Source organism: Lolium perenne, chromosome 7, assembly GCF_019359855.2.
Source record: "Lolium perenne isolate Kyuss_39 chromosome 7, Kyuss_2.0, whole genome shotgun sequence".
Lineage (NCBI taxonomy): Eukaryota > Viridiplantae > Streptophyta > Magnoliopsida > Poales > Poaceae > Lolium > Lolium perenne.
The window spans coordinates 33,135,340-33,162,847 of record NC_067250.2 but is presented as its reverse complement, the minus strand read 5'-3'; the positions used below and the strand labels follow the sequence as shown (position 1 = coordinate 33,162,847).

The 27,508-nt window shown below is 43.8% G+C and overlaps 1 protein-coding gene across 1 annotated transcript; it reads left to right on the top strand.

Annotated features, from left to right (window-relative positions):
* The first annotated feature begins 342 nt into the window (after nt 1–342).
* LOC139833554 (uncharacterized) lies at nt 343–24,654 on the top strand. The gene is made up of 4 exons (XM_071823856.1): nt 343–473; nt 575–838; nt 917–1,109; nt 24,651–24,654. The coding sequence occupies exons 1-4, from the start codon at nt 404–406 to the stop codon at nt 24,652–24,654; spliced, it is 531 nt and encodes a 176-aa protein (XP_071679957.1). The 5' UTR covers nt 343–403.
* Nucleotides 24,655–27,508: the final 2,854 nt, after the last annotated feature.

Here is a 27,508-nt window from a genome sequence, read left to right as displayed (position 1 = left end):
TTTGTACTCGAAATATTTATCTTGTCTTGCTTTTTATGCTGCCGATTTTTAATCAACAGTGATGACGAGGAAGAAGTACCAACTACTGACGTGGCTCCTCGGACAAGCACGTCACGTACTGTACTTGCCTCAGACACGCTAGTTGAAGGAGAAGAAAACTCGCCTCCTCAACAAAACGTCGTCACCACTACTCCAGCATCAAGCCCCCTTGCTCCTTCACCAAAAAGGACAAGGGTTGAAAAAATTGTTGAACCTGCCCCTCAGTTGGGCAGTTCGTCGACTCTGCTCTTAGATGATGTAAGCTTGTCGACCTCTATATTTTCCTTATTTTGTTTTTTTTTTTTTACGCCTTCTCTCTTTTTCATGCCGATGTTTCTCTTGCTGTGTTCACCTTGAATAGCCCATGATCAAAGAGCTTCTCCGCATCGGCTCCCAATTTATTGGGTACCGTGAATATGCTAACAGAGCCGAAGGTAACGACCTTTAAACTTGCCGTTTTTTCCTTGACTTTTTGCTCCTGTTGCTTGTCGCGATTTTTGATCTTTCTTCTCTCTTTTTTTTTATATCTCGACAGAGAAACTTGCAGAGGCCAACGAACGTGCCGACGCACTTGCTCAAAAACTTGAGCAAAGTGAAGCGGCTCGCAAGAAAGCCGAACTCGCTGCTAGCAAAGCCAAGGCCGAAGCTGATGAAGCCAAGGCGAAAGCTGCTGGTGTCGAGGAACTGCAGAAAAAACTTGAGGATGCTACATCTGCCTTAGACGAGCACAAAGCTGCGCAAGCTTCTCGTGAAGAAGGAATCCTCAAGCGCCTGAAAACTCAAAGTCGCCGCACTTTCAGTAATTTTGCTGATCCCTTCTATTTTTATGAGAATCGTTGTTTCTTGTTTTTTGACTAATGCTTTGTTTCCTTGACAGCCCAAACAAACCAGGATTTTGATCTGACGAATCCTGTCGATGACCCGCTCCTTGACGCACTTTCCTATCTGGAGCTTCATGGGTCCGAGATTCGTGAAGGTGTGTCGAATGCTAACGCAGTATTGTCGGCATTGTTCCCCTACTTCTTCCCGAAGAAAGAGGAGCCTGCGACTTTCCTTAAACTTGCCAAGATGTTCAACTCATCGGAAGACCTTGGACTGAAGATGCGCCAAGAAAATATGAAGGTTGCCGTTGAGAACACTGTCGCGTTGGTTGCTGACAGTCAACAGACTATTGACTGGATGAAAGTTGGCGACACCGAGCAGATAGAGCAATCAAGGTGGAAGTCGCTGATTAAGGCAGCCAAGTCCAACACAAAGAAGATCTTGGCCTATCTCGGGATTAAACCAGCGTCGACTCCTAGCTCGTCAAGGCCGGAGGTCTAGTTGCATGTCTCTGTTTTTCTTTCTGTTTCTTTTGCTCTTGTCGCCAAAGTAGTCATTTGGCGACACGTACTTCCTTAGCTCCACTGTAATGCCCTTGTAATTATTCCAAGAGATTAATGAAAACTCTATCTTTGCTTGTTGTTTGATGTTGTCTTGTTTAAATTTCAGTTGATATTTGATAACTATACTCCATCTTCCGCTCCTTCCAATGTTTCGCCTTCTTCTTCTCGCGCGAGGGGAACTTTTGCTGATACTGCACCTGTCGACGATACCTTGTCGCAAGAACTGGATGAGCTTCGACAGCAGCTTCAGTATGCGAAGAAGCAAACACTTGTGATGATGGAGCAATCTCGTAAGTCATCTGAAGCCGAAAAAGTTGCTCTTCAGCAAGCTCGCGAGGCCGTGGCTGCTAAGGAAATTGCTGCTTCTGAGGCTGAAAAGGCGACCACTCGGGAAAATTTCATGCTCGAATTAATGAATGAAGCCAGTGCAGATATGTCGGGTATGCTTGCTTCATCCTCCGATATCTTTCATCTTCATGCTATGTCTCTTAAAGGTTTCCCCTTCGTTGTTTTGATAGGTTCCTTTACTGATGCTGCTGCCGAGGAAGAGAGGGTAAATGCTAGGACGAACCTCCTTGTTAACCTTTCCCTGGACCATGGTTCTTTGTTTTGGGCTACCCCAGAGAGGACCCGACAAATTGTCAGATTCCAAGATCGCACCTCTCAAACTCGCGATTTCCTTGACTTCTGTACCAAGACCTTGTCCATGGTTTACAACTCCATGTTTCCTCGGAACGTCCAACCAAAAACTCTCCCTGAATTGATGGAAAGATTCAAGGATGCTGGCAGTATCCATGATTTTGTCAAAGCTCAACCGTAGCTGGCGCCAGATTTGCTCTTATCATGCTCCAGATCTGCCACTCAAATCTTGACCTTACCCAAGTTGTCGCGAAAGTTCATCAAAAGGTAAAGCGTCGAAGAGTTGGTGTTGATAGGATTAACACGAAGGTTACGCCTGTAGCCGAAGAAATGATTGAGGACCTTCTTCGGATGGACGCCGACTTTTTTGCCGATGGCCATTATGCCGATTTTCTTGGCGCTGCTCCTGAAGAAAACAGAGTTACTCTTGATGACATATTGAATCAAGACTAGCTATTTTCCTCTTGTAGATATTTCTTTTTTGTAACCCATGACTATGATTATATTGTGAAGCAACCACTATATTTCTATGTTTGTCTAGCCCCCGAGTGTCTCGGTGACTCTTTACTATATTTGTATATTTGCGAGGTTTTGAACCAAGGCATTTATATATTTATGGCGAATATGAGCCCCCGAGCTTTTTTATTGAGTACTATTTTGTATTTTTATTGACTCACGAGGTATTTTAATACCAAGGCAAGGCTTTTCTTTTGTCGATGAACTATATTGAAATTCGTCGGAGCAGAGACTTTGATCATGTCGATAAGGAAGAAAGGTTATATTGATACTATCTTTATTATATTGCAGCACCGCGAGCCCGCCTCATTAAAAACCTTCTCCGGCCCCACTCGGTGCCCCGAAAAAGGAAAAGAGTGCGTCTGAAAACTCGCGGGCGTTTCAGTACATTGAAGTTTTACAAGGACTATATTTCGACTCTAGGCGTAGAACCGCCTAAGTTGCGCCACGTTCCAGGGGTTTGGCTCCTCCACCCCTGTATTCTTGTCCTTTATCCTGTATGCTCCTCCTCTGATTACTTCCGTGACAATGTAAGGGCCAAGCCATGGTGACTCGAGTTTTTCATGACTTTTTTGCGTGAGCCGAAGAACTAGGTCTCCCACCTGAAAAGATCTTGGCCGCAAACGTCGACTGTGGTAATTCTTCAGGTCCTGTTGATATTTGGTTACCCGAGATAGTACTTCATCTCGAGCTTCATCAAGTGCGTCGACGTCATCTTCTAGCGCTTTTCTCGACACTTCTTCGTCATATTCCACGACACGTGGAGAGTTGTGCTCTATCTCGATTGGTAATACTGCTTCTGCTCCATGAACCAGGAAAAACGGAGTTTCCTGTGTTGCTGTGTTTGGTGTTGTTCGGATGCTCCACAACACGCTTGGTAGTTCTTCTGGCCAGGTATGTCGAGCTTTTTCCAGTGGTCCTAACAAGCGCTTCTTGATGCCATTGCAGATTATACCATTGGCTTTCTCGACTTGCCCATTGGTTTGAGGATGTGCAACTGACGCAAAGTGCAACTTGATACCCACCTCTTCGCAATAATCTTTGAATTCGTGGGATATGAAGTTACTGCCGTTGTCTGTGACGATGCCGTGGGCACTCCAAATCTGAAGACGAGGCCTTTTATAAATTTTATCATGCGGATGCTCCGTCCGGTGAATTTATCGGCTTCGCTTCTATCCACTTTGTAAATTTGTCGACAGCTACTAGCATGTACTCCTTTCCTCCTGGCCAGGATTTGTGTAACTTGCCCACCATATCAAGTCCCCATTGAGCAAAAGGCCATGACAATGGTATTGGTGCTAGCTCTGCTGCTGGAGAGTGAGGTTTTGCGGCAAACCTTTGACAGGCGTCGCAAGTTCTTACTATGTCCTTGGCGTCCTCGATTGCTGTCAACCAGTAGAATCCTGCCCGAAAGACCTTGGCTGCAATAGCTCGACTACTTGCGTGGTGGCCACATATTCCTTCGTGTACATCCTTCAGAATTATTCTTCCTTCTTCGGGTGTGACACACCTTTGCAAGACGCCTGAAATACTTCGCTTATACAATTCTCCTTTGACCACCGTGAAAGCTTTGGAGCGTCGAATTACTCGCCTTGCCTCAACTGGATCGTCGGGTATTTCTTTCCTGAGGATGTATGATATGTACGGCTGCATCCACGGTGTCTGTATCATCATGACCAGGTCCTGATCTTCTTCTTCTTCTTGCTTGCTTTTCCTTGGTAGCCCCCGAGGGTTTCTTCTCCTTCTTTTTTGATTTTGTTGATTTGGTGGACCTCTCTGTTATCTCTTCCCGTAATACACTGGCGGGACCGCAAGGCATTGCGACCCGATGTTTGCAAGAACGTCGGCTTCGTCGTTGCTCAATCTGCTAATATGATTTACTTCGCATCCATCGAACAACTTCTCGAGCTCGTTGTACACCTCCTTGTATGCCATCATGCTATCATTGACTGCGTCACATTGGTTCATAACTTGCTGAGCCACCAACTGTGAGTCGCCAAAATTTTTTAATCGAGTTGCGCCGCAGGCTTTCGCCATCTTCATCCCGTGTATGAGAGCCTCATATTCTGCTTCATTGTTAGATGCGTTAGGGAACGTCATCCGAAGGATGTACTTCAACTTGTCGCCTTCAGGTGATATGAGTACTACTCCTGCGCCAGCTCCTTCTAGTCTTTTGGACCCGTCAAAGTTCATGGTCCAGGTTCTCGACAAATCTGGAGGTCCTGTATTTTGCAACTCCATCCACTCTGCGATGAAGTCCGGCAGTATTTGCGACTTTATTGCTTTTCTTTTTTCATACGTGATGTCCCGAGGGGAAAGTTCTATTCCCCAAAGGGAGACACGACCCGTAGCTTCTAGGTTGTTCAGTATATTTGACAAGGGAGCTTCATTGACCACTATGATCGGATGTGCCGAAAAATAGTGGCGCAATTTTCGTGCTGTCGTGAACACTCCATATGCTATCTTTTGGTACTGAGGATACCTTTGTTTTGAGGGCGATAAAACTTCGCTAACGAAGTATATCGCCATCGCACGCCGTGGAGTTTTCCTTCTTCTTCCCTTTCAACAACTAGCACCGTGCTCACCACTTGGGGCGTGGCTGCGATATACAGCAGGAGAGGTTCCCTTTCTTTTGGCGCCACCAAAATTGGTGGTATCGAGATTGTGCGCTTCAAATCCTCGAAAGCTCTGTCGGCTTCTTCGTTCCACTGGAATTTATCTCCTTGCTTTATCAAAGCGTAAAATGGTAACGCTTTTTCACCCAGCCTAGCGACGAATCTGCTCAAAGCTGCGACTCGCCCAGTTAGCTGTTGTATTTCTTTCAACTTTGTTGGCTTCCTCATTGTTACGATAGCTTGTATTTTATCGGAATTTGCTTCGATCCCTCTTGCTGAAACTAGAAACCCCGTAAGTTCTCCGCTGGGACGCCGAAAGAACACTTCGTCGGGTTCAGCCTTGAGTGCGTAACTTATCAAGGTTGTCGAAGGTTTCCTTGAGATCCTCGATCAGCGTTGCCCCTTTTTTGATGTTATGACGACATCATCAATGTATACTTGCACGTTCTTCCCGATCTGTGTCGCCAAACACTTCTGCATCATCCTCTGATATGTTGCTCCCGCATTTTTTAAACCAAAGGGCATTGTTCTGTAGCAAAACACGCCGTAAGGTGTAATAAACGCGGTCTTTACTTCATCTTCTTCTTTCAATCTGATCTGGTTATAACCAGAATATGCATCCAAGAAGGAAAGACGTTCACATCCAGCCGTGGAGTCGATAATTTGATCGATCCTCGGGAGGGGAAAGTGATCCTTTGGACAATGTTTATTGAGACACGTAAAGTCGACGCACATGCGAAGGACCTTAGTGTTTTTCTTGGGCACCAGCACAGGATTTGCTACCCATGTGGCTTCTGTGAATATCTCTTTGATAAAACCAGCTTCTTGTAGTCGATTGATTTCTGACAGCATGGCTTTGCGGTTTGGTTCCGAAAAACGCCGCAAAGGTTGTTTGATTGGTCTCGCTAGTGGATCCAAGTTTAGGTGGTGCTCGGCAAGTTCCCTGGGTACTCCTGGCATGTCAGCTGGACACCATGCGAAGATTTTCCAGTGCTCACGGAGGAACTCGACGAGCGCGCTTTCCTATGCGATATCCATGTCGTTTGCGATAGATGTCGTCTTTTTCGGGTCTGTCGGGTGAATCTGCACCTCTTTTGAATTTTTCTCAGTACTGAAAGTTGATTCTTTGTTTGGCCTTCCAACGTCCGGCAAGACGTCGTAATCAGTCATGCTTTTTGACGCCAAGTACTCAGCTTGCATCCCGAAAGTTTCTGACAACCGGTGGAAATCCTTGTCGCACTTATCGGCTAAGGCAAAGCTTCCTTTTACTGTGATTGGTCCCTTTGGTCCAGGCATCCTCCACAACAGGTATGTATAGTGTGGCACCGCCATAAATCTAGCATATGCTGGTCGTCCCAACAGAGCGTGGTACTGCGACGGAAAATCCACGACTTCAAATTCGACCCTCTCGATTCTATAATTTTCTCGGGTCCCAAACTGAACGTCGAGATTGATCTTTCCCAATGGATAACTTGGTTTCTCCAGTGTGATGCCGTGGAACCTTGTGTCTGTTGGTTTCAAGTTTGCTAAGGATATGTTCATCTTCCTCAATGTATCTGCATACATAAGGTTCAAGCTGCTGCCGCCGTCTATGAACACTCGAGAGACATCAAATCCCGCGATAACTGCTGGCAGAATAAGTCGACTGCCCTGGTCGAGGAACTTGCTGCGGATGATCTGCTATTGTGAAGCCGATATCTTGTCCCGACCAATTACGGTACTCAACTCGTTGGTGGAGGCATTTTCTCCGCCATAAACACCTGTCGTGAGATTACTTTCGAGCTCTATTGGACGGCCTTCCCTTCGAATCATCGACATGCTCCATTGGAGTTAGGATCAACATAAGGTGGTGGTGCAAAGTGCTGCCGCTATTCTGAGCTGATGCCGATTGTCGTCTGTAATCGCGGGAGGAGGCGGCAAGTGAATCTCGCTTCTGGGTTCTCGAGGATTTCTCTGTGCTGCCCGCGCGTTAGCGTTTTCTGCATACCGCAACATTGCCTGAAAATTTCGACAGTCTTTCTGCAAGTGCCCTGACTGTCTTTTACCGTTGCTGTCGAGGAAAAAGTGCATCTGGCACGGTCCATTCATCATCTCTTCAGGGGACACGAAAGGTCTTGGAAACCTAGGCCTGCTACTTTGCCTGTTGCGTGAATCATCCCTATTATCACCTCGCTGTTCATTGCTTCTCTGGTAATCATCTCTGTTGCTTCCTCCTGTATTTGTCCAAAAACCTGCCGAAATTTGTCCTGGAGCGTCATAGTTCTGGTACTGCCGAGGAAATCTTCGCCTCGGTTGATAGTTTCGACCACGGTCCTCCTCTGGCGACCTGTGCCGTTTGTTATGGACAGCGTCTTCTCCATCTGCCCATTTATTTGCTATCTCCATTAACGCGGATACTGTCTTTGGATTGGTCCTTCCCAAATCCTCGACAAAATCTCCACGCCTGACTCCTGCGACAAACGCATCTATCGCTCTCTCGTCAGATATATTTTCTGCTGAATTTTTGATGATATTCCACCTTTGGATGTACTTTCTCATTGGCTCATCTGGCTTTTGTCGACATGCTCTCAATTCCTCTAACGACGCGGGTTTTTTGCACGTGGATCTGAAGTTCTTGACGAACACATCCTCGAAACTTTCCCAGCTGTCGATGGATCCTGGAGCGAGTTTCTTTATCCAAGATCGTGCGGCTCCACTCAAATGTACCTGGATGCTTTGCATAGCTGTTGCCCTGGTTCCTCCTGTCAGCTTCACCGTCTCCAGATAGTCGACTAGCCAATCCTCTGGATCTTGGAGGCCGTCGAACTTCTTGAAATTATCGGGTAACTTGAATCCTGAGGGGACTCGAGTTTTTCGGACTCTCCTCGTGAAGCATGGTAAGCCGCACATATCCTCGTCGTTAAGTTCTGGAGATTGCCGATGATCCCTTCTGCTTTGCCGCGCTCTGTCGACCCTTGCTTGTGCTGCTGTGTCTCTTGCTCCACTTGGTCCTTCAGGTGCTGCCGCTGTTGCTGCTGCAGGTCGTGGACTATTTTGTCTTGCCGCTCCTTCGGGAGGCGTTGATACAAACGCTGTCCCCATAGCTCCAACTCCTGCTACCGCCATATTGTACAGTGTTTCCCTTGGATCACCTGGAGGTGGTTTAGATGCAAGGATAAAAGCATGTGTCGCCATATACCCAGCCTCTGGTGTCTTAGGGATGATGTTTCCTCTTGTATCTATCGACATGAAGGACATGTCGAGGTTTTGGACCAAGTGTTCTCTTTCTGCTTCGGGTATGTGTTGCAGCCTTGATCTTGCTCTGTTCCGCGCCTCCCGGTGGCTATCACCCGTAGTTCTAGATTGTCGACTTAGATCTGCCCTTCTCCTGCTGGATGCAGAAGCTGCCTCCTTTCTCCTATTCAACTCAAATTGTCTGTTTTTCCAATTCCCTGGCAGCTCGTGCGAGCCTATATTGATATGCTTGCAATTCTTCTGGTGTGGCTGTGGTAGCCATTGGTTCTGTGCCGTTCATAGCTCTCGCGGCTCTGTCCCACGCTGCTTGTGAAAGTTGAACTCTGTCTCGCGGCTCTGGCCCGACGTATTTGTTGCCCAGGCCTTGTCGCAGATTGGAGGGATCGACGTATGGATTTCCCAGACTGTCGAAAGCCTCAGATGTCTCCTCTTGATCTTCAATGGCGTAAATCTGATGATACTTTGTACTCAGGTCTACGTTGGGTTTGGTGACATCATCGTTGAGATTGATGAAGACCTTGCCCCCTGTGATAGATTTGTCGATGAAGTCGTAACTGTCGACATCGCTTGAGCCATCGCTTATATATGAGTCCGCAGATGACTCAAACGACATGTCGTTGAAGATCTTGGCGAGTTTCTCTCTTGTTCTGGTGCTGACGTAACGTGTCGCCGAGGTTTCTTCTTCTCCTGACTCGATTGACGATGCATAGCTTGAAAAATCGGAATCGACCACCGACGATCCCGACGAAATCGGAATCTCGACACGATACGATCCTTCCTTCTCGACGCGAAAGTGAAACCTTCCGAACGTCATCTCCATGGGCTCCGCCAGATACGCATATGCATCCAAACGGGAGGGTGGGTGAGGAACAAAATCGACAAGACCAGCAGCGATCTGTTTACCTCGATCCATTGTGTTGCTTGCGGTTGACGATGTCGAAGATCTTGAGCGTGCCATCGAGATCAGATCCTTACGCCTCTAGTTCCCACAGACGGCACCAATTGACAAGGTATCAACTTGTCAATGCCTATGGATTGTAGGCTAGGGTTTAGTTGGAAGTAGAGGGTAAGTAGATCTCGAAGGTTTCAGCCGAAAAGTACTCGACGATTATGGAAACTAGGGTTTGTAGACAATGATTCGATTCTTTCTTCGTCCCTCGACTCCCCCTTTATATAGGAGGTGGAGCCGAGGGATTCGTGCTATACAAGTTACAGAGTCCGGGACGGTTTCTAACTCATCCCGCCAGATTACAGATAACACTTCCTATTACAACTCTTGACTTTCCTTGATATATCTTGGGCTCCCGAATCTTCTTATTCTTCGGGTACTGGGCCTTCAGTAAACCCCGGGTACTATCTTCGGCAGGCCCATTTGGGATGCCTATGTCAAACATGGATACACTATTTTCATTTCCAGAACTTGGAAATAACAAGTTCTACCTTGTGAAGTCGGATGGTGCTCTGCTGCTTGTGTTGTTGGACAACAAGCATTTGGAGGAAGGTCAATCATTGGTCTACCGTGTGGACACTGAGAGCCGCTCTCTCCATGCTGTCAATAACATTGGCAGTCGTGCCTTCTTCGTCCATTATATCCGGTGTATCTCCGTCGACACCAGAGTGCACCCGACACTTCGACCTGGCTGCATCTACTACGCAGATTTGGGTTATATCAGAGAGTACTTTGATGATATAAAGGCCTGGGATGAGTGGCCAATACGTGTGGATAGATTAGGAAACTACGGTATGAGAAATGAACAAAGGCCATACCGTTTGGAGGATGTATTGGCTGCACACTGCAGACGGAAGGAGTTCAATGAATATTTCCTTCAGATCGTAGAATGGAGTGACGAAGAAATATATGCTGAATGAAGATCAGATTCATTCATCCTGGGTATCCTAATCTTCATGTTGGCCATACATTGCGTCTTGTATTATTTTCAGATTAGTTTGTCGTGAACATTAACATTGTTATTGGCTGCTTTTGGCTATTGTATGCAGTTTATGTATTATACTCCGTACTTAGTTTTCTGGATTTATTATGCTGCTGTGAATTTTTCCTATACTAGCTTCTAGATTTGACTGATTTTGTTTGTAATGATGATGGCTTGATGTGGCTGTTGGCCTTGACTGCCGGAGCAGAGCAATTAGTACTGTACTTAACCAGGTGTACCGTCTTTATATTAGTATTATATTATATTACTTGACCATAGCCATATTCAAAATCAAATCTCAGTCGGGCGGCAAAATCTCCCGCCAATCCTGAAATATTTCAGACGGGTTTTTGAATGGGATAAGAAGATAGATCACGATGATAGTAACCGGTATTCAAGGTGATGATGATTTGATTTTGCACTCAGCCTTGAACAGAGGTACTAGTACGGTCTCACAATTTTTATCATTATAGTTGGACCTTAGCCAAATTCAAAATCTCATAGCGGCAAAACTTCCCGCCCACAAAATACAAAAATTTCACACGCTTCCAAATTCCCATTCTACCCCTGTGGAGATGACAGCAAAGTCGGTTGGTGGGGGGGGTATGTGATACGTCCAAAACGTATCTACTTTCCCGAACACTTTTGCTATTGTTTTGCCTCTAATTTGTGTATTTTGGATACAACTAACACGGACTAACGCTGTTTTCAGCAGAACTGTTCTGGTGTCTCGTTTTTGTGCAGAAATCCAACTTTCGGGAAAATCCTCGGAATTTATGCAGAAGGCCCTATTTTCCCAGAATACTGACGGAGCCAGAAGGACAAGTAAGGTGGAGGCCCGAGGGCCCCACACCATAAGGCGGCGCGGCCTAGGGGGGGCCCGCGCGGCCCTATGGTGTGGCCCCCTCGGCCGGCCTCCGACGCCCTCCTTCGGACTATATAATGCCTTCGACCTAAAAACGCACGGGGAGAAGTCGAAGTCGCTGAAAGCCTCCGTAACGCCGCCACATCGCGAAACTCCGTCGCGGGAGCCGGTCTCCGTTTCTGGCACTCCGCCGGGACGGGGAATTGGAGGAGATCATCGCCATCATCACCGCCAACGCCTCTCCATCAACCAGCCATGTTTCCCCCATCCATGTGTGAGTAATTCCCCCGCTGTAGGCCAAAGGGGATGGTAGGGATTGGATGAGATTGGTCATGTAATAGCATAAGATTGTTAGGGCATAGTGCCTAGTGTCCGTAATTGGTACTTTGATGATATTGTTGCAACTTGTTATGCTTAATGCTTGTCACTAGGGCCCGAGTGCCATGATCTCAGATCTGAACATGTTATTGTTTCATCATGATATTCATTGTTTATTGATCTTACCTGCAAGTTGTATACACATGTCGCTGTCCGGAACCGATGGCCCCGAAGTGACAGAAATCGGGACAACCGGAGGGAATGGTAGTGACGTGAGGATCACATGTGTTCACGGAGTGTTAATGCTTTGCTCCGGTACTCTATTAAAAGGAGTACCTTAATATCCAGTAGTTTCCCTTGAGGCCCGGCTGCCACCGGCTGGTAGGACAAAAGATGTTGTGCAAGTTTCTCATTGCGAGCACGTACGACTATAATTGGAACACATGCCTATTGATTGCTTTGTACTTGGACACCGTTTTATTATTATCTGCAAATGCCCTGCTATGATTGTTACATGAGTTTCTCTCATCCATGCAACGCTCGTCATCCGTCCCCGTGCCTACAGTATTTTAATCCTGCTGTTTACTAAAATCACTACTGCTGTCTTTGTTACTCTGCTGCTGTTATTTCACTACTGCTACTGCTATAAAACTGTTACATTATCGATAAACTCTTGCGAGCAAGTTCTGTTTCCAGGTGCAGCTGAATTGACAACTCCGTTAAGGCTTCCAAGTGTTCTTTGTCTCCCCTTGTGTCGAATCAATAAATTGGGTTATACTACCCTCGAAGACTGCTGCGATCCCCTATACTTGTGGGTTATCAAGACCGTTTTCTGGCGCCGTTGCCGGGGAGCATAGCTTTATTTGGAAGTTCACTTGGATTGATATTGTTCGCTGCAAATTCTCCATCATGGGTAAAGCTCGCGATTCTAAAGTCGCCATATTACCATCCACTACAAGAAAAGGTACAACTCTGAGTAACTTTGCTACTCTTGATTCACCATCTGTGATAAGTCAACTTGTTTCACCGCCACAAGCTGGTACGTCTGCTGAATCTAAAAACTCTCATAATATTGATAATGTTTCTGCTGTGCTTGATGATAGTGGTTCGTTGGGATCCTTTCTAGATGCTACAATTGCTAGGTCTAGACAAATTGAAAATGCTGAAACTCCTAATGAAAATGCCACTACACCTGTTAGTTCACCTGAACTTGATTATTCTAGTGATGATCCTGATGAAGATTATGTGGAGCTTAATGATGATTTTATTGATAAATGCAATTCTATTACTGATGCAAGAAACATTAAAAAGTTTCTCGCACAATATACTGTTAAACATAAGCTATCTCCTGATCCTAAATTTGCCACATCTCCTATATGCATTAAGGATAAAGATTATGATTTTTCTCTTGATCTATCTCATATAGCTATTGTAGAGAAAGCACCCTTTTGTGGTACTGAAAAAGAAAGTGCTGTAGAACACATGAATGAACTTTCTTCTATGAGTAGCTTGTTTTCTGATGATATCAAGATGCGTACTTACTTTGTCATTAAAATTTTTCCTTTCTCATTAAAGGATGATGCTAAAACTTGGTATAATAATTTGCCTCCTGGTTCCATTAAAAGTCCAACTGATTTGCGTGATGTTTTCTTTCGAAAATACTTTCCTGCTAGTGCTCAACATGCTGCTTTACAGAGAATTTACAGATTTGATCAGGGAGATGAAGAGAAATTGCCTGCGGCATGGGCAAGATTTTGTTCTCTTATCAGAGCTAGATCTGGACATGATTTAGAAAAGAATGATCTACTTGATATATTTTATAGTGGACTAACTATTGAATCTAGAGCATATTTGGATAGTTGTGCTGGTTGTGTTTTCAGGAAAAGAACTCCCATTTAAGCTGAAGATTTATTGGCTAGAATAAGCCGGAATCATGATGACTGGGAAACACCTGAACCAACTCCAACGCCAATATTGAAGAAGAGGGGTTTAATTGAATTGAATGATGATGATATGCGGGAAGCTAAGAAGTCTCTCAAGGAGAAAGGTATTAAATCCGAAGATGTGAAGAATCTACCTCCCATAGAAGATATATGTGAGATAATTTCCCCTTCACCCATGATTGAGGTAAACTCCCTTCAACGCTTTACTAGGGAAGATATTCCGTATTCAAAACCTCCTGCGCAATGCTTAGATGAGTTTGATAATTATATTGTTAAGCAAGAAAATTTTAATATGAGAGTAGAAAATCATCTAACGGAAAATTCTCAAGCTATTAGCAATTTGCATGATATTGTGGAGAGAACCTCCAATGATGTTAAGGTGCTTGTTAAACATTTTCAAATGATTCAAACTCAAATTGATCAACTCACTAAAGTGCAAAATGACTTGCTAAATAATAATTCTAAAGAGAAACATGCTTATGAAGTAACAACTAGAGGTGGTGTCTCTACCCAGGATCCTCTATATCCTGAAGGGCACCCCAAAAGAATTGAACAAGATTCTCAACGCATTGAACCTAGTGCTCATTCTAAGAAGAAAAAGAAGAAGAAACATAAAAATGTTGTAGAATCCTCTGAACCTGTTAATGATCCTAATAGTATTTCTATTTCCGATGCTGAAACTGAAAGTGGAAATGAACATGATAATGATAATGATAATAATAAGAATGATGCTTCTGATAAAGAAGAGGTAGAAGATGAACCTGAAAAGCATGATAAAAATAAAAAGTATACTAAAGAAGATTTTATTGCTAAGAAACATGGTAATGAAAGAGAACCTTGGGTGCAAAAGCAAATGCCTTTTCCTGCTAAGAAATTGAAATCAAAGGAAGAAGAACACTATAATAAATTTTTCGATTGGATGAAACCTTTATTCTTGCAAATCCCTTTGACTGATGCTATTAAATTGCCTCCTTATTCAAAGTATATGAAAGATATTGTTACTAACAAAAGGAAAATCCCCAATGAGGAAATTTCCACTATGCTTGCTAATTACTCTTTCAATGGCAAAGTGCCGAAGAAGTTAGGCGACCCAGGTATACCTACTATTCCTTGTTCTATTAAGAATAATTATGTTAAAACTGCTCTATGTGACTTGGGAGCCGGTGTTAGTGTTATGCCTTTTTCTCTTTATAAGAGACTTTACTTAGATAAGTTGATACCTACTGATATATCTTTGCAAATGGCTGATAAATCTACTGCTATTCCTGTTGGTATATGTGAGGATGTTCCTGTTCAAGTTACTAATAACTGCTTGATATTAACTGATTTTGTTGTGTTGGAAATGCCTGAAGATGATAATATGTCTATTATTCTTGGGAGACCTTTTCTTAACACCGCAGGGGCTGTTATTGATTGCAATAAAGGGAAGGTTACTTTCAATGTTGATGATAAGGAGCATACCGTCTATTTCCCCAAGAGGATTGATAAAGTATGTGGAGTCAATACTATTTCTAATGTGAGAACTATCAAAGTTGGAACTATCGATTGTCCTATATATGAACCTAAAGAAGGTTATCAAAATCTTATGATTGGATCCATATCAATACAATTCAAGGTAACATGATTGATTTGAGGTTTATTTCTTCATATGCTATGTAAAATTTATTCGGTGGCAAGACTTGATCAACCTTGTTAACGAATACCTTTTATATGCATATGGGAGGTAAACAACATCTCTTTTTTCCTCCATTTGTCTTATTTGCTGTAGCACTTTTGATTTGCAAGGTTCCTTAGTTGATTAGAGTTTTCAAAAAATTTCCTGGCCAGTAGTAATAAACTTAATACCCAGAAATGTGCATTTTTCAAAGTTTTCAAAAATTCACAAAAATTATACCGTTGGTCCTATTTTTCGAAGAGGCACCTAGGAGCACCAGAGGATGACCTGTGGGGCACCCCAGGGTGCCACACCACCTGCTGGCGCGGCCAAGGAGGGGGGCGCGCCACCCTGTGGTGTGGGCCCCTCCTTGCCCCACTACTTCATCTCTTTCTCCCAGCATCTTCTCTCTCCCGAAAAAATTCGAACCAGCTTTCTCTCACTCGCGTTTTTGCTCAAGAGCTCAGGATTTTTCGATCTCTTTGCTCAGCCCAGATTTCTGTCTGAAATTTGGCACATTTGCTCTCCGAAAATGGAGTGGAATAGATATCAACTTAACCAACAAGAATTGGAGGTCCAACAAGTCATGAGAGTGAACCGTGAAGAGGGAGTATACCCCTCTTACTACCCGTGCGCGGAGTTCATGAGAAGCGCAGGAATATTGGAAGATGTTCGGAGTCTAATTTCTCGTGTAGGGCTGAGTGATTTTGTTGAAGGAGAACCAAGCCAATATGCAAAATTAACTATGTCTGTTGTGCAGGACTTTAAGTTCAATTGGTCGCGATCTAACCCCACGGTTCGGTATAAAATTTATAATAAAGCTGTCAACTTGCCATTCAGTGATTTTTGTGCAGCAATTAGAGTACCGCAATGGGGATCATGCGAGAAGATCAGGGGATCGCCGCAAGAACTTTTAAGCCTCTTCAAGATGATTTGCTATGGAAGGAGTTTCTCAGAGGATAGTGGTAAAATCACTAGCATTCAGCTCCCGGCTATCCGCTACTTTGCCTATTTCATTACTAAATGCGTTCTTGCTAGAAAGATTGGCGGTAAACTATCTATCCCGGATTTAGCTTTTCTAGCTGCGGTACTGCAAGGTAGTAGGACTTATAATTTGGGGGCATTGATAGCTTATAGACTTGCTACTAACCGTGAGAAAGGTGGAATTTGTGGAGGTCTCATCGCCTCTCGTTTACTAGCTTTGCATAATGTAGAACCTCATCATCTTGGCATTCCACTTTCCATAGAAAAACTTGACATAGTCTCTATGATTAGACATGAATTTGTTTCTGACTCCTCCAACTTGGGTAACCTGTTTTACAAGATGACATTTTATAAGAAAGTCTGGAGAATAACTAAGAAAACTGAGAAACTAGTAAGATTGCCTGCGCCTGTTCTATTTAAACTTGATTCCAGGGAGGATTGGTCGGTCACGGAAGGTGCACTGAATGCACACATAGAGGGAGGAGGCCATCATGCAAGAAACGACACGGAGGAGGTCGAGGAACACCTCGACTCATCATCCGATGCAGCAAGTTCCTCGCATCAACATGTTGGACAGGTGGAGCCTCCACACTTTTCTTCTGCACAGGAACTTTACTATGACTACGCCATGAATTATCCACCGACGAGGAACAGCGACCCTCGTTGGGGTTGAACTCCACTTAGGCCAAAAGCCTAAGCTTGGGGGGAGGTATACCGGCATCACTAATTCTTTGCATATTATGATTGCTGGATACTTGTATATACTTGTTTTGTTTGTTTGAGTGGTTTTCTAATGAGAGGGAGATAATATTTGGGAAAGTGCTGCCTGAAAACAGATTCTGGACTGTTACCGTAAAAATTCTCAAAAATAGCCAGAACAGTATTTTACGAAGCCAATTTTTGTGCATGTTCCTCAGGTTGTTATCTAACTTTCATTAGTTGAACACTTTTCGATTTGAGCAGTGGAAGAATTTAGTAAAAATCGAGTACTGTACTGCTGTCAAGTTTGACGAATTTCTGCTGCTTTGTGTTTAGTTTGCCATTTCTTGTTTTTGCTTTGTTTCCTTCCCAAAACACTAAAAGACCAAAAATATTTCTGTTGTTTCTCTTCACCATTTGTTTGCTTTGGTTTCTTGCATTTGTTTCGCTTTATTTGCTATTGCTAGTTTGCTATAAGAAAACCCAAAAAGATTTTGCTTTGTTTGCTTTGTTTCCTTTTGTTCTTGTTTCTAATTCGAAAACACCAAAAATATTTGCTGTTCTTCTTTGGTTTGTAAAGTTCATTATGAGTTCAATGGTCTTCGGTGGCTGGAGCGTGGTTTTCATTTCATATTATCCAAGCTACACAAGTGAAAGGCAATAATGACGATCTACGACAATTGGATTGTGGTGAGAGGCTGGTATGAACTCTATTTGTTTTCATTTTGTACATATACGCATCCATGTGAGCAGCTTAGTTGGTTCATGTGAGGTATATGTTATTTGAGAAAGTCTAGTAGTTTATGATCTCTCATGTTTAGCTCCAATTTATTAATATGAGTAGCATGTCATGGATGTTTGCTTGCATTGTTTTATTCATAAGTAAGTATGGCATTGTGGTATCCTCCTCTGAAGAATTCATTTATATCGACTTGGCACATGCTCATGCATGCATATGACTGAACCAAAGTCAATTAAGCCTCGATGATTTATATTGCTTCAGAGTTCTTGTATCACTTTTATGCCTCCGTTAATTTATTTTGCCGCAAGCATGATTATGACGATTCTTGCTCTCTTGATTTGTCGCTCCCTAGTCTTTTGCTAGCCTTCACTTGTACTGAGCGGGAACGCTGCTCGTGCTTCCAAACACCTGAAAACCAAGTTGTTCCAAAGTGTCCACTATAAATACCTATGCATGGCATTTCAAACCATTCCAAGTAAATTCTCATGCGCTACCTTTAAAACCTTCAAAATGCTTCTCAATTTGTGTTTATGTTTCATAGCTCATGAGGAAGTATGTGGTGTTTAGATTTCAACCTTGTCATTTACTTTTGACGGACTCTCATATGGACTAGTGGCACATCCGCTTATCCAATAATTTTGCAAAAAGAGCTGGCAACGGGATTCCCAGTCCCAAATTAATTAACCTAAATAGACACTCCTCCATGGTTTGTGATTGTTGGACGGCACCCGAAGGATTCGGTTAGCCATGGCTTGTGTAAGCAAAGGTTGGGGGGAGTGTCATCATCATAATAAAACTAAAATAAAAAGGCACTCCTTCATGGTATGAGATTGTTGGCAGGCACCCGAGGATTCGGTTAGCCATGGTTTGTGCAAGAAAGGTTGGAAGGAGTGCCACATAAATATGCAAATAATTCATGGGAGCCGCTCTTGGGAGTCCGGTTGGCAAGGTAGTCAGTGTACCCATTACCATTCGTTGACAACAACAAACACCTCTCAAAATAATTTTACTCCTGATTTCAAAAATGAAAAGCTCTAGCGCATGTTAATCCCTGCTTCCCTCTGCGAAGGGTCAATCTTTTACTTTTGTGTTGTGTCTCCATTATTTCTTTGAGCACTATCTTGAGAGCACAACTGTCATTCTTAGTATAATATGCTTGTCTCAAAATATGATTGATTGTGGTATAACTTTGATGCTTTTATCTTTGACAATCACTACTTCTAGTCTTTCTATGAACTCCAGAGGTGCCTGGGCATTTATGTTTTGCCGATCAAATACGGGCAAGCGAGATACCACTTTATCATACTCTCTTATGAACATTGCAATCCTGTTTATATACATGATTCATGATGCTTATTATTAATTGTTGGTACCTCTTCATGATTGACATAGCTGTTAGATGATCTTGTTTGCATGTATCTTATTATGAACTGCTTAAGTATTAGCCATATCATGAGAATATATACATCATATGAGCAAATGTGTTCGTGAAAGTTCTTTTATCGCTTAGTTGTTAACTGAATTGCTTGAGGACAAGCAATAAGCTAAGCTTGGGGGGAGTTGATACGTCCAAAATGTATCTACTTTCCCGAACACTTTTGCTATTGTTTTGCCTCTAATTTGTGTATTTTGGATACAACTAACACGGACTAACGCTGTTTTCAGCAGAACTGTTCTGGTGTCTCGTTTTTGTGCAGAAATCCAACTTTCGGGAAAATCCTCGGAATTTATGCAGAAGGCCCTATTTTCCCAGAATACTGACGGAGCCAGAAGGACAAGTAAGGTGGAGGCCCGAGGGGCCCACACCATAAGGCGGCGCGGCCTAGGGGGGGCCCGCGCGGCCCTATGGTGTGGCCCCCTCGGTCGGCCTCCGACGCCCTCCTTCGGACTATATAATGCCTTCGACCTAAAAACGCACGGGGAGAAGTCGAAGTCACCAGAAAGCCTCCAGAACGCCGCCACATCGCGAAACTCCGTCGCGGGAGCCGAAGTCTCCGTTCGGCACTCACGGGACGGGGAATTGGAGGAGATCATCGCCATCATCACCGCCAACGCCTCTCCATCAACCAGCCATGTTTCCCCCATCCATGTGTGAGTAATTCCCCCGCTGTAGGCCGAAGGGGATGGTAGGGATTGGATGAGATTGGTCATGTAAAAGCATAAGATTGTTAGGGCATAGTGCCTAGTGTCCGTAATTGGTACTTTGATGATATTGTTGCAACTTGTTATGCTTAATGCTTGTCACTAGGGCCCGAGTGCCATGATCTCAGATCTGAACATGTTATTGTTTCATCATGATATTCATTGTTTATTGATCTTACCTGCAAGTTGTATACACATGTCGCTGTCCGGAACCGATGGCCCCGAAGTGACAGAAATCGGGACAACCGGAGGGAATGGTAGTGACGTGAGGATCACATGTGTTCACGGAGTGTTAATGCTTTGCTCCGGTACTCTATTAAAAGGAGTACCTTAATATCCAGTAGTTTCCCTTGAGGCCCGGCTGCCACCGGCTGGTAGGACAAAAGATGTTGTGCAAGTTTCTCATTGCGAGCACGTACGACTATAATTGGAACACATGCCTATTGATTGCTTTGTACTTGGACACCGTTTTATTATTATCTGCAAATGCCCTGCTATGATTGTTACATGAGTTTCTCTCATCCATGCAACGCCCGTCATCCGTCCCCGTGCCTCTGGTATTTTAACTCTGCTGTTTACTAAAATCACTACTGCTGTCTTTGTTACTCGTCGCTGTTATTTCACTACTATCGTTGCTATAAAACTGTTACTCGATAAACTCTTGCGAGCAAGTCTGTTTCCAGGTGCAGCTGAATTGACAACTCCGCTGTTAAGGCTTCCAAGTGTTCTTTGTCTCCCCTTGTGTTGAATCAATAAATTGGGTTATACTACCCTCGAAGACTGCTGCGATCCCCTATACTTGTGGGTTATCAGTATGACCGTCATTTTTTGGATCACCACCTCCCTAGCCCGCAAACCCTCCCAAAAAAAATTCATTTCCCTCAGACCACCCACCGGAACTTCCCAAGTCCCTCTCTCCCACCTCCACGACCACCGCACCGGAACATCCCTGCCGGACTTCCCTGGCCTACCCGAGCCCTCGCGATCCTCGTCATCCGGCTGCCTGCCGGAGCCGCTTCATCGACGCCATCATCAACCGGACCGGATCATCCCCGCCGAACCTCGAAACCATATGCTCATCCAGCAGTCTACCGCAGTCGCTTCAGCTGCGGTATCGTCCACCCCACCGGAGCCGCTTCGCCAGATCCGTCGTGCACCGCATCGGATCTTGCTCACCGACACCGCTGTGCATGAACCGGATCTGCTTCACCGGCGCCGTGCATGATCTAAACTCTTCTACTGTCGCTTTTCTATTGCTTGCCTGCAAGTTCTTGTTTAATCTTGCGGGAACCTGTTTGTGCTAACGACGCGCCGTTACGTTTTTGCAGATGAGATGAGTAACCATGAAGTGTAATGGCCGTCTCTCCAACCCCAAGTAGCACATGTAGCGTACTTCATCACCGGATCTATCAACCCCAGAAGATCTCGTCGTGACTCCCACAGAGTGCTTCTCCTAATGTAAGTCCCTTGTTTTAGCGCCATGTTCGGGTTCGTATGCTTGTTTGTCTCGAAGCTCTTTTAGTTCATTCCTAGCTATGACCGTAACACCTTGCTATTTTCTAGTTCATTGCTAACTTTAAGCGATTGAACATTTTGGTTTGCATTCCTGCTCAGTAGATGTAGCCATCATAACTTCTATCTTGCTCATCGTTGTTACAAAAATTATAGGTATTATAGTAACATCCTCGCTATTATTTAGTTCATGGCCAATTTTAATTAATTGCACATGTTGGTTCGCATTCCCTGCTCTATAGCTTTTGGCATTGTAACTTCTATATTTGGTTTACATTCCTGCTCGTAGATCTAGCCATCATAACTTTATCTTGCTCGGGCCGTTGTTACAAAACTTATGGCCTGCTACTATGTTGTTTGCGCCAATTTTTACTCCATGAACATGTTGGCTTGCATTCCCCGTACTACAGGTGATGCCATTGTTTTGTATCTAGTTCATTGTAAGCCAACAAAGTAAGGACTTAGTTTGGCATGCTATCACTCGCTATCTAGCCTCGTAGTACAAATAAACTTGTCATACTACTAGATAATAATTTTGCGTGCCATCTTGTTCTTCAAAAGCTGCATTATTGACTTGTTTCTCTGACTTGGCATGACGCTCACATATGGAATGCTGAACATATTGGTTTGCATTCCCTCTTATACAAGTTCACAGGTGATCCCACTATATTCTGTATCTAGTCCATCCTAAGCTCCAGCATTAACTATCCTCTATGTGTTACTCATTACAAGTTTATATCCCGAAACATCTTGATTTGCATCCCCTTCACTATAAGTTCAGGAGTATTATTTAGTTCACGGCCAAAATGAAGTAATTACACTTGGCACATGTTGGTTCACATTCCCTCCTCTTTAGCTTTTGCCATCGTAACTTCTATTTTTGGTTTACATTCCCTGCTCTGTAGATGTAGCCATCATAACTTCATCTTGCTCAGTCGTTGTTACAAAATTTATAGCTTGCTACTATGTTGTTCATGCCAATTTTGTACTCCCTGAACATGTTGGTTTGCATGGGACTCGACAGTAGTAAGTCTGCTGTTTCATTCTAACATGCTCTGTTATATTGGCTGTTGGTATGCGGCATGCACTCTTTGTTTGCTTATTGTGCGCATTACAATGATCTTGTTATAACGACGAAATGATGATTTCCAAATTCTTTGGCAAACAATATTGTAGTGTCTTTGCCTTTCCATTGTTGCTGTCTTAACTTGTAATGTCTTTGTTTCAGATATAGGTGCTGCATGGACAACTTAAAAGATTGCCGGATCGCTTCATTGTATTGCTAGGTTTAATTACCATTCAATTTCTCTGGGTTCTGTAATATTTTTTCAAAGCCGTGCAGCTGATGTAATATTTAGTTAGTTTTTATAGTTCTTTCGTGCATTTTTTCTTTGTTGCTTGTGGTAAGTGAGGCTATCCGACAGAAATCATTGCTGCGTAAATATTCTCAGTATCTAAATCACGAATTCCCATCCCTTAAACGGCCCAATTAAGCGAAATCACATATGTGCCGGCCCGCAAAATCCTAAAGCGCCTATTATGCCGGCATATAAACAACAACTAAACGGGCTGGCCCACTTACTTATTTGGCCAGCCCACTTGATTTATGGTGGACCCCACACACTAATTGGGCCGGCCCACTTACTGTAAGGTGGACCCCGCAAACTACTGGGCCGGCCCACTAACTAGTTGGGCCAGCCCAATTGCTTTTGTGGTGGACGCCACATACTAAATGGGCCGGCCCTTTACGAGGAAAGTGGGACCCACCTGTGCTTTTGGCCCGGCCCACTATCTTGTTGGGCCGGCCCACTTGCTATATGGTGGACCCTACATTCTAAATGGGCCGGTCCTTTAACAGGAAAGTGGAACCCACCTGTGCTTTTGGCTCGGCCCACTATCTTGTTGGGCCGGCCCACTTGCTACATGGTGGACCCCACATACTAAATGGGCCGGCCCTTTAAGAGGAAAGTGGGACCCACCTGTGGTTTTGGCCCGGCCCACTAGCGTGTTGGGCTGGCCCACTTGCTATATGGTGGACCCCACATACTAAATGGGTCGGCCCTTTAACTGGAAAGTGGGACCCACCTGTGTTTTTGGCCCGGCCCACTATCTTGTTGGGCCGACCCACTTGCTATATGGTGGACCCCACATACTAAATGGGCTGGCCCATTAACAGGAAAGTGGGACCCACCTGTGCTTTTGGCCCGGCCCACTGGCTTGGTGGGCCGGCCCATTTGATCTAATGTGGACCCCACGTACTAAATGGGCCGGCCCGATAGCAGGAAAGTGGGACCCATATGCTAATTGGGCCGGCCCAATAACTTCTTGGGCCGGCCCACTTGCTTTAAGGTGGACCCCACTTGGAAAATGGGCCGGCCCGATAACATGAAAGTGGGTCCCACATGTTTTGTGGGCCGGCCCTTTTGCCTGTTGACCGGTCAAACAAGTGCATTCGGCCCGGCCCACATGGTTAGTGGGCCGGCCCGTTAATGTTTTGACCAGTCAACCTTAGAGGTTAGGCCCGACCCACGTAACTAATGGACCAGCCCAGCTATATAGTTGACCGGTCAAACTAAGTCAGCTGGCCCGGCCCGCAAACTTAATGGGCCGGCCCGCTTAAGACGTGGCAGGCCTCGTGTGGGCCTACCATCTACCACGGGGTTTCAGCGGTTAACTGCAGTTAATCGCCAATTAACGGCGTCTGCCACGTGTCAGTTTGCATGACGTCAGCAGTCAACGGGCTCCCGGAAACACTTCTGCAACGGTCCGATTTTCCGTGGCGGAAGGGCACCCAAGCGCGACGGACCGAAAAAAAACGTGGTAGGACTTTGCCTGACGCAGTTTCGACAACAGAACCCATATCGTCGGGTTAGGCCCATAGGCGACAAAAAATACCCCTTAGCGGACGATTTTGAGACGTTGTCTATCAGAACTTTTCTTGTAGTGCATTTTGACCCTAAAACCCTTGTATCGGCACCTCCCAACCATGGGATCACCATGAAAATAAAAACCAACCTAGAAAAGGCAATGCAACAATGGTGGGGCACACCACCATGGACAAGTGTGCCAAATATTGGCCCCATCCAAGGTGGTTGGCTATGTTTTAGGGCAGGGTAGACCCATTTTGACCCTAAAACCCTTGTATCGGCACCTCCCAACCATGGGATCACCATGGATGTAAAAACCAACCTAGAAAAGGCAATCCAAAAAGGGTGGGGCACACAACCATGGACAAGTGTGCCAAATATTGGCCCCATCCAAGGTGGTTGGGTATGTTTTAGGCCAGGGTAGACCCATTTTGACCCTAAAACCCTAGTATCGGCACCTCCCAACCATGGAGCATCCACTAGGTCTTCCAAAATATCTAAAAATGAAAAATATCTTCAAATTCCATGATTGTTTGTGTTACATACCATGTCTACAAAATTTTAGGTGATTTGGAGGAGGTCGAAAAAATCACTTGCTTAAAAAATGGGGATAAAGTTATACCAAAAGGTCCGTCGTAGAGCAAGTGATTTTTTTGACCATCTCTAAATCACCTCAAATTTTTTTTATAGGCTCCCATGTTTGTAATATCAATTATTAATAAAAAAACATTTAAAAATAAAGTGTACAACAATATTGTGGGGTACACCATGGTTAGTTGCACCCAGACACCCGAAACATAGGGTTTTAGGCGAAAACATGCATTTTTTGGGCAAATCACGTAGATGGGCATGCTAGGGTGAGGCCACACACACTAGCATTTTTCATGTACAAACTCACACACACTAGCATTTTTCAGGTACAAACAAAAACACACTTCCATTTCATCTGAAACCACATTTAATTGTTCATCCACACACAGAAACACGCTTGCATGATATTTTGACATGACCACATCATTGGAAATAAAAAAACTATAGTTGTTTGATGATTTTTTTCAGCTGCAAACACAGTACCATTTTTTCATCTCGACATTTCCAATTACACACCTGACTAATTTGAATATGTTGCAAATAAAACAACTATTTGAAATGCTTGCATATTATTCCTACTACTAACCCAAACATTGCAACACACATTGTTGCTAGAAAGCAAATAATATTGTCCTTAGACTTCAACACTTTTCTCTGCATTTTCAATTGTATCTTCAAGGAATTTTCTTTGTCTTCATTTTCGTTCTGCACCTTGTTGATCTTCTCGGATAGTTGCCCTATCACATATCTTTCTCTTCCTTTCCATTCACTGTCAACCCACTCTACATACGCGCATGTATGTATTCCCTGAAAGAAAACATATCATATGAAAACATAGCATATAAATAATGTTCACACATGAAATTATATGGTTTGAAAGTATACCTCATATGGACAACCCAAAAACCGTCTTCCAGTGTCGTAACCGTCGTTGCAAACACGGCGAGCAGGGAACACCGAGTGGCCACACCTGTTCTTTGTGTTCTGCTCAATACCGTAGTACAATGGATCAAACTCATACTGCGGCAAAACATCAACAAACTGAACCATGCCTTCGTCATCATCCTATATTTCATCATATCAGATTATGGGTTATGGAAGAATTCTTTTAAAAAACAGCAAATAATCAGGTACTAACCGGCTCAACTAGGGTATGTGCTGCCGCAGTCTTCATCTTCCCTCTGTTGTAATGCACAACAGATGTAAGCTTCGCCCATCCGTGGTCGCCGTCCATCGGATCCGCTCTATCCGATGAGTTCACGAGCGCGTGCAGCCGCCGATCACCCCCGCGGCGAGACATAGGCAACACAGACGAACCCTAACGGCGAGTTAGGGAACACTTTGTTAAATAGAAACGGCCCATCAAGTTAGGCTTTATATTTAATTGGGCCGCCAACTCTATCGGCCCAAGACATGCTATACCCAACCACCTAAAGCTCAACGTCCACGCATGCAAAAAAAATTGTTGGTTTATTATTTTAACATCATTTAGGAAAGATAATTCTTTGTGTTATCACAAATTTGTAATGGAATTGAAAATATTACGATTTATTGTGAAACATTATAGGAAAGAATAAAACTATAGTACAGAGAACCAACATGAAAGCAAACAATAATATAGAAACACTTGAAGAAAAAAATAGGATACATAAAAGAGAAGCCACCCAGTACAAATCAGCTTTAGAAGAATTGAGTTAATTGACTCATAAAAAGAGAACATAGTTCAGTACAAATCACTCATAAAAACATAATAAACACAGTAATCCTTCCATGATTATTGAAGTTCAGAAAAGAACATACAATTTCACATAAAAAGAGAGAGGTAGTTCAAATAGTCGCGACAATTACATAGATTAGCACAAAAGACACCAGAGTGAACATATCCACCACTTTACAAACAGTAGGTTCATCGTCTGAAACTTAAACCCCTACATCTTACTGGAAATATATAACAAAGTACGTGAAGTAATCACTCGATCACATCCTCGATCACATCAACAGACATAAAAAGCATGCCCTCCATTTTAAAGAACAAACACAGGACTAACAGGCCATCCACCAAGTTATTCTTAACACAGAAGTCAATCCAACCCGACTTAAACCTGATTCTGCCATCAACGGATGTGTAGTAGACAGCATGGCTGTCATCATCATCCTCACCCCTCAGAAAGTAGATATCACCACTACGAGGAACGTCAAGAACAGATACAATAGTCTTCGGGATACGCTGTGATATAATAAAAAAAACCACATCAAAAAGACAATCATTCAAAAATGAACTGAAAAAAACATATATCAAGGAAATTACCAGTGCATTGGAAGCAACATCATATGTAGATAGGCGATGTACAAAAACACCGCCAAGGCCCATACCACGGTCGTAAACACGGCTGTTGATATTGATGATCTCAGAATTTTTAAGTTCAACAGTTTTTGAGATAAAGATGGATTTAGCATCTCCTTCAAAATTAAAAACTTCTGCAGGAAAAAACAATGAGAGAAAAATCCATGAGAAAAAGAGCAGTTTGTTAAACACAAAGAATAGATGAACAAAAAAGTGACAGCACATTACCTTTGAATAATTCCTTGGGGTAATCTTCAATGTCTAGTGCAGTAACAAACACATTTTCTTCTTCCTCTATGATATCAAATCTTATCTTCTCATTCAGATGCATATCATAATCAGTGAGGAATTTCTTGTAGTCAGGACCGAAAATACGAGTCTTCTTGTCCATCTTGTCCAGCGGAAAACTGTAAACACCCTGTCCCCTGCACTCAACAGTCAAGGCATTACCAGTAGACTTGTTGATATACTTCCTAACATAGCAAGGG

Excerpts from the sequence above, each read along its gene's own strand:
- LOC139833554 (XM_071823856.1), top strand. The coding sequence starts at position 404 with ATGATCAAAGAGCTTCTCCGCATCGGCTCCCAATTTATTGGGTACCGT. Across the intron at positions 474-574 it reads ATATGCTAACAGAGCCGAAG|AGAAACTTGCAGAGGCCAAC; the intron begins GTAACGACCTTT and ends ATATCTCGACAG. Across the intron at positions 839-916 it reads TCAAAGTCGCCGCACTTTCA|CCCAAACAAACCAGGATTTT; the intron begins GTAATTTTGCTG and ends TTTCCTTGACAG.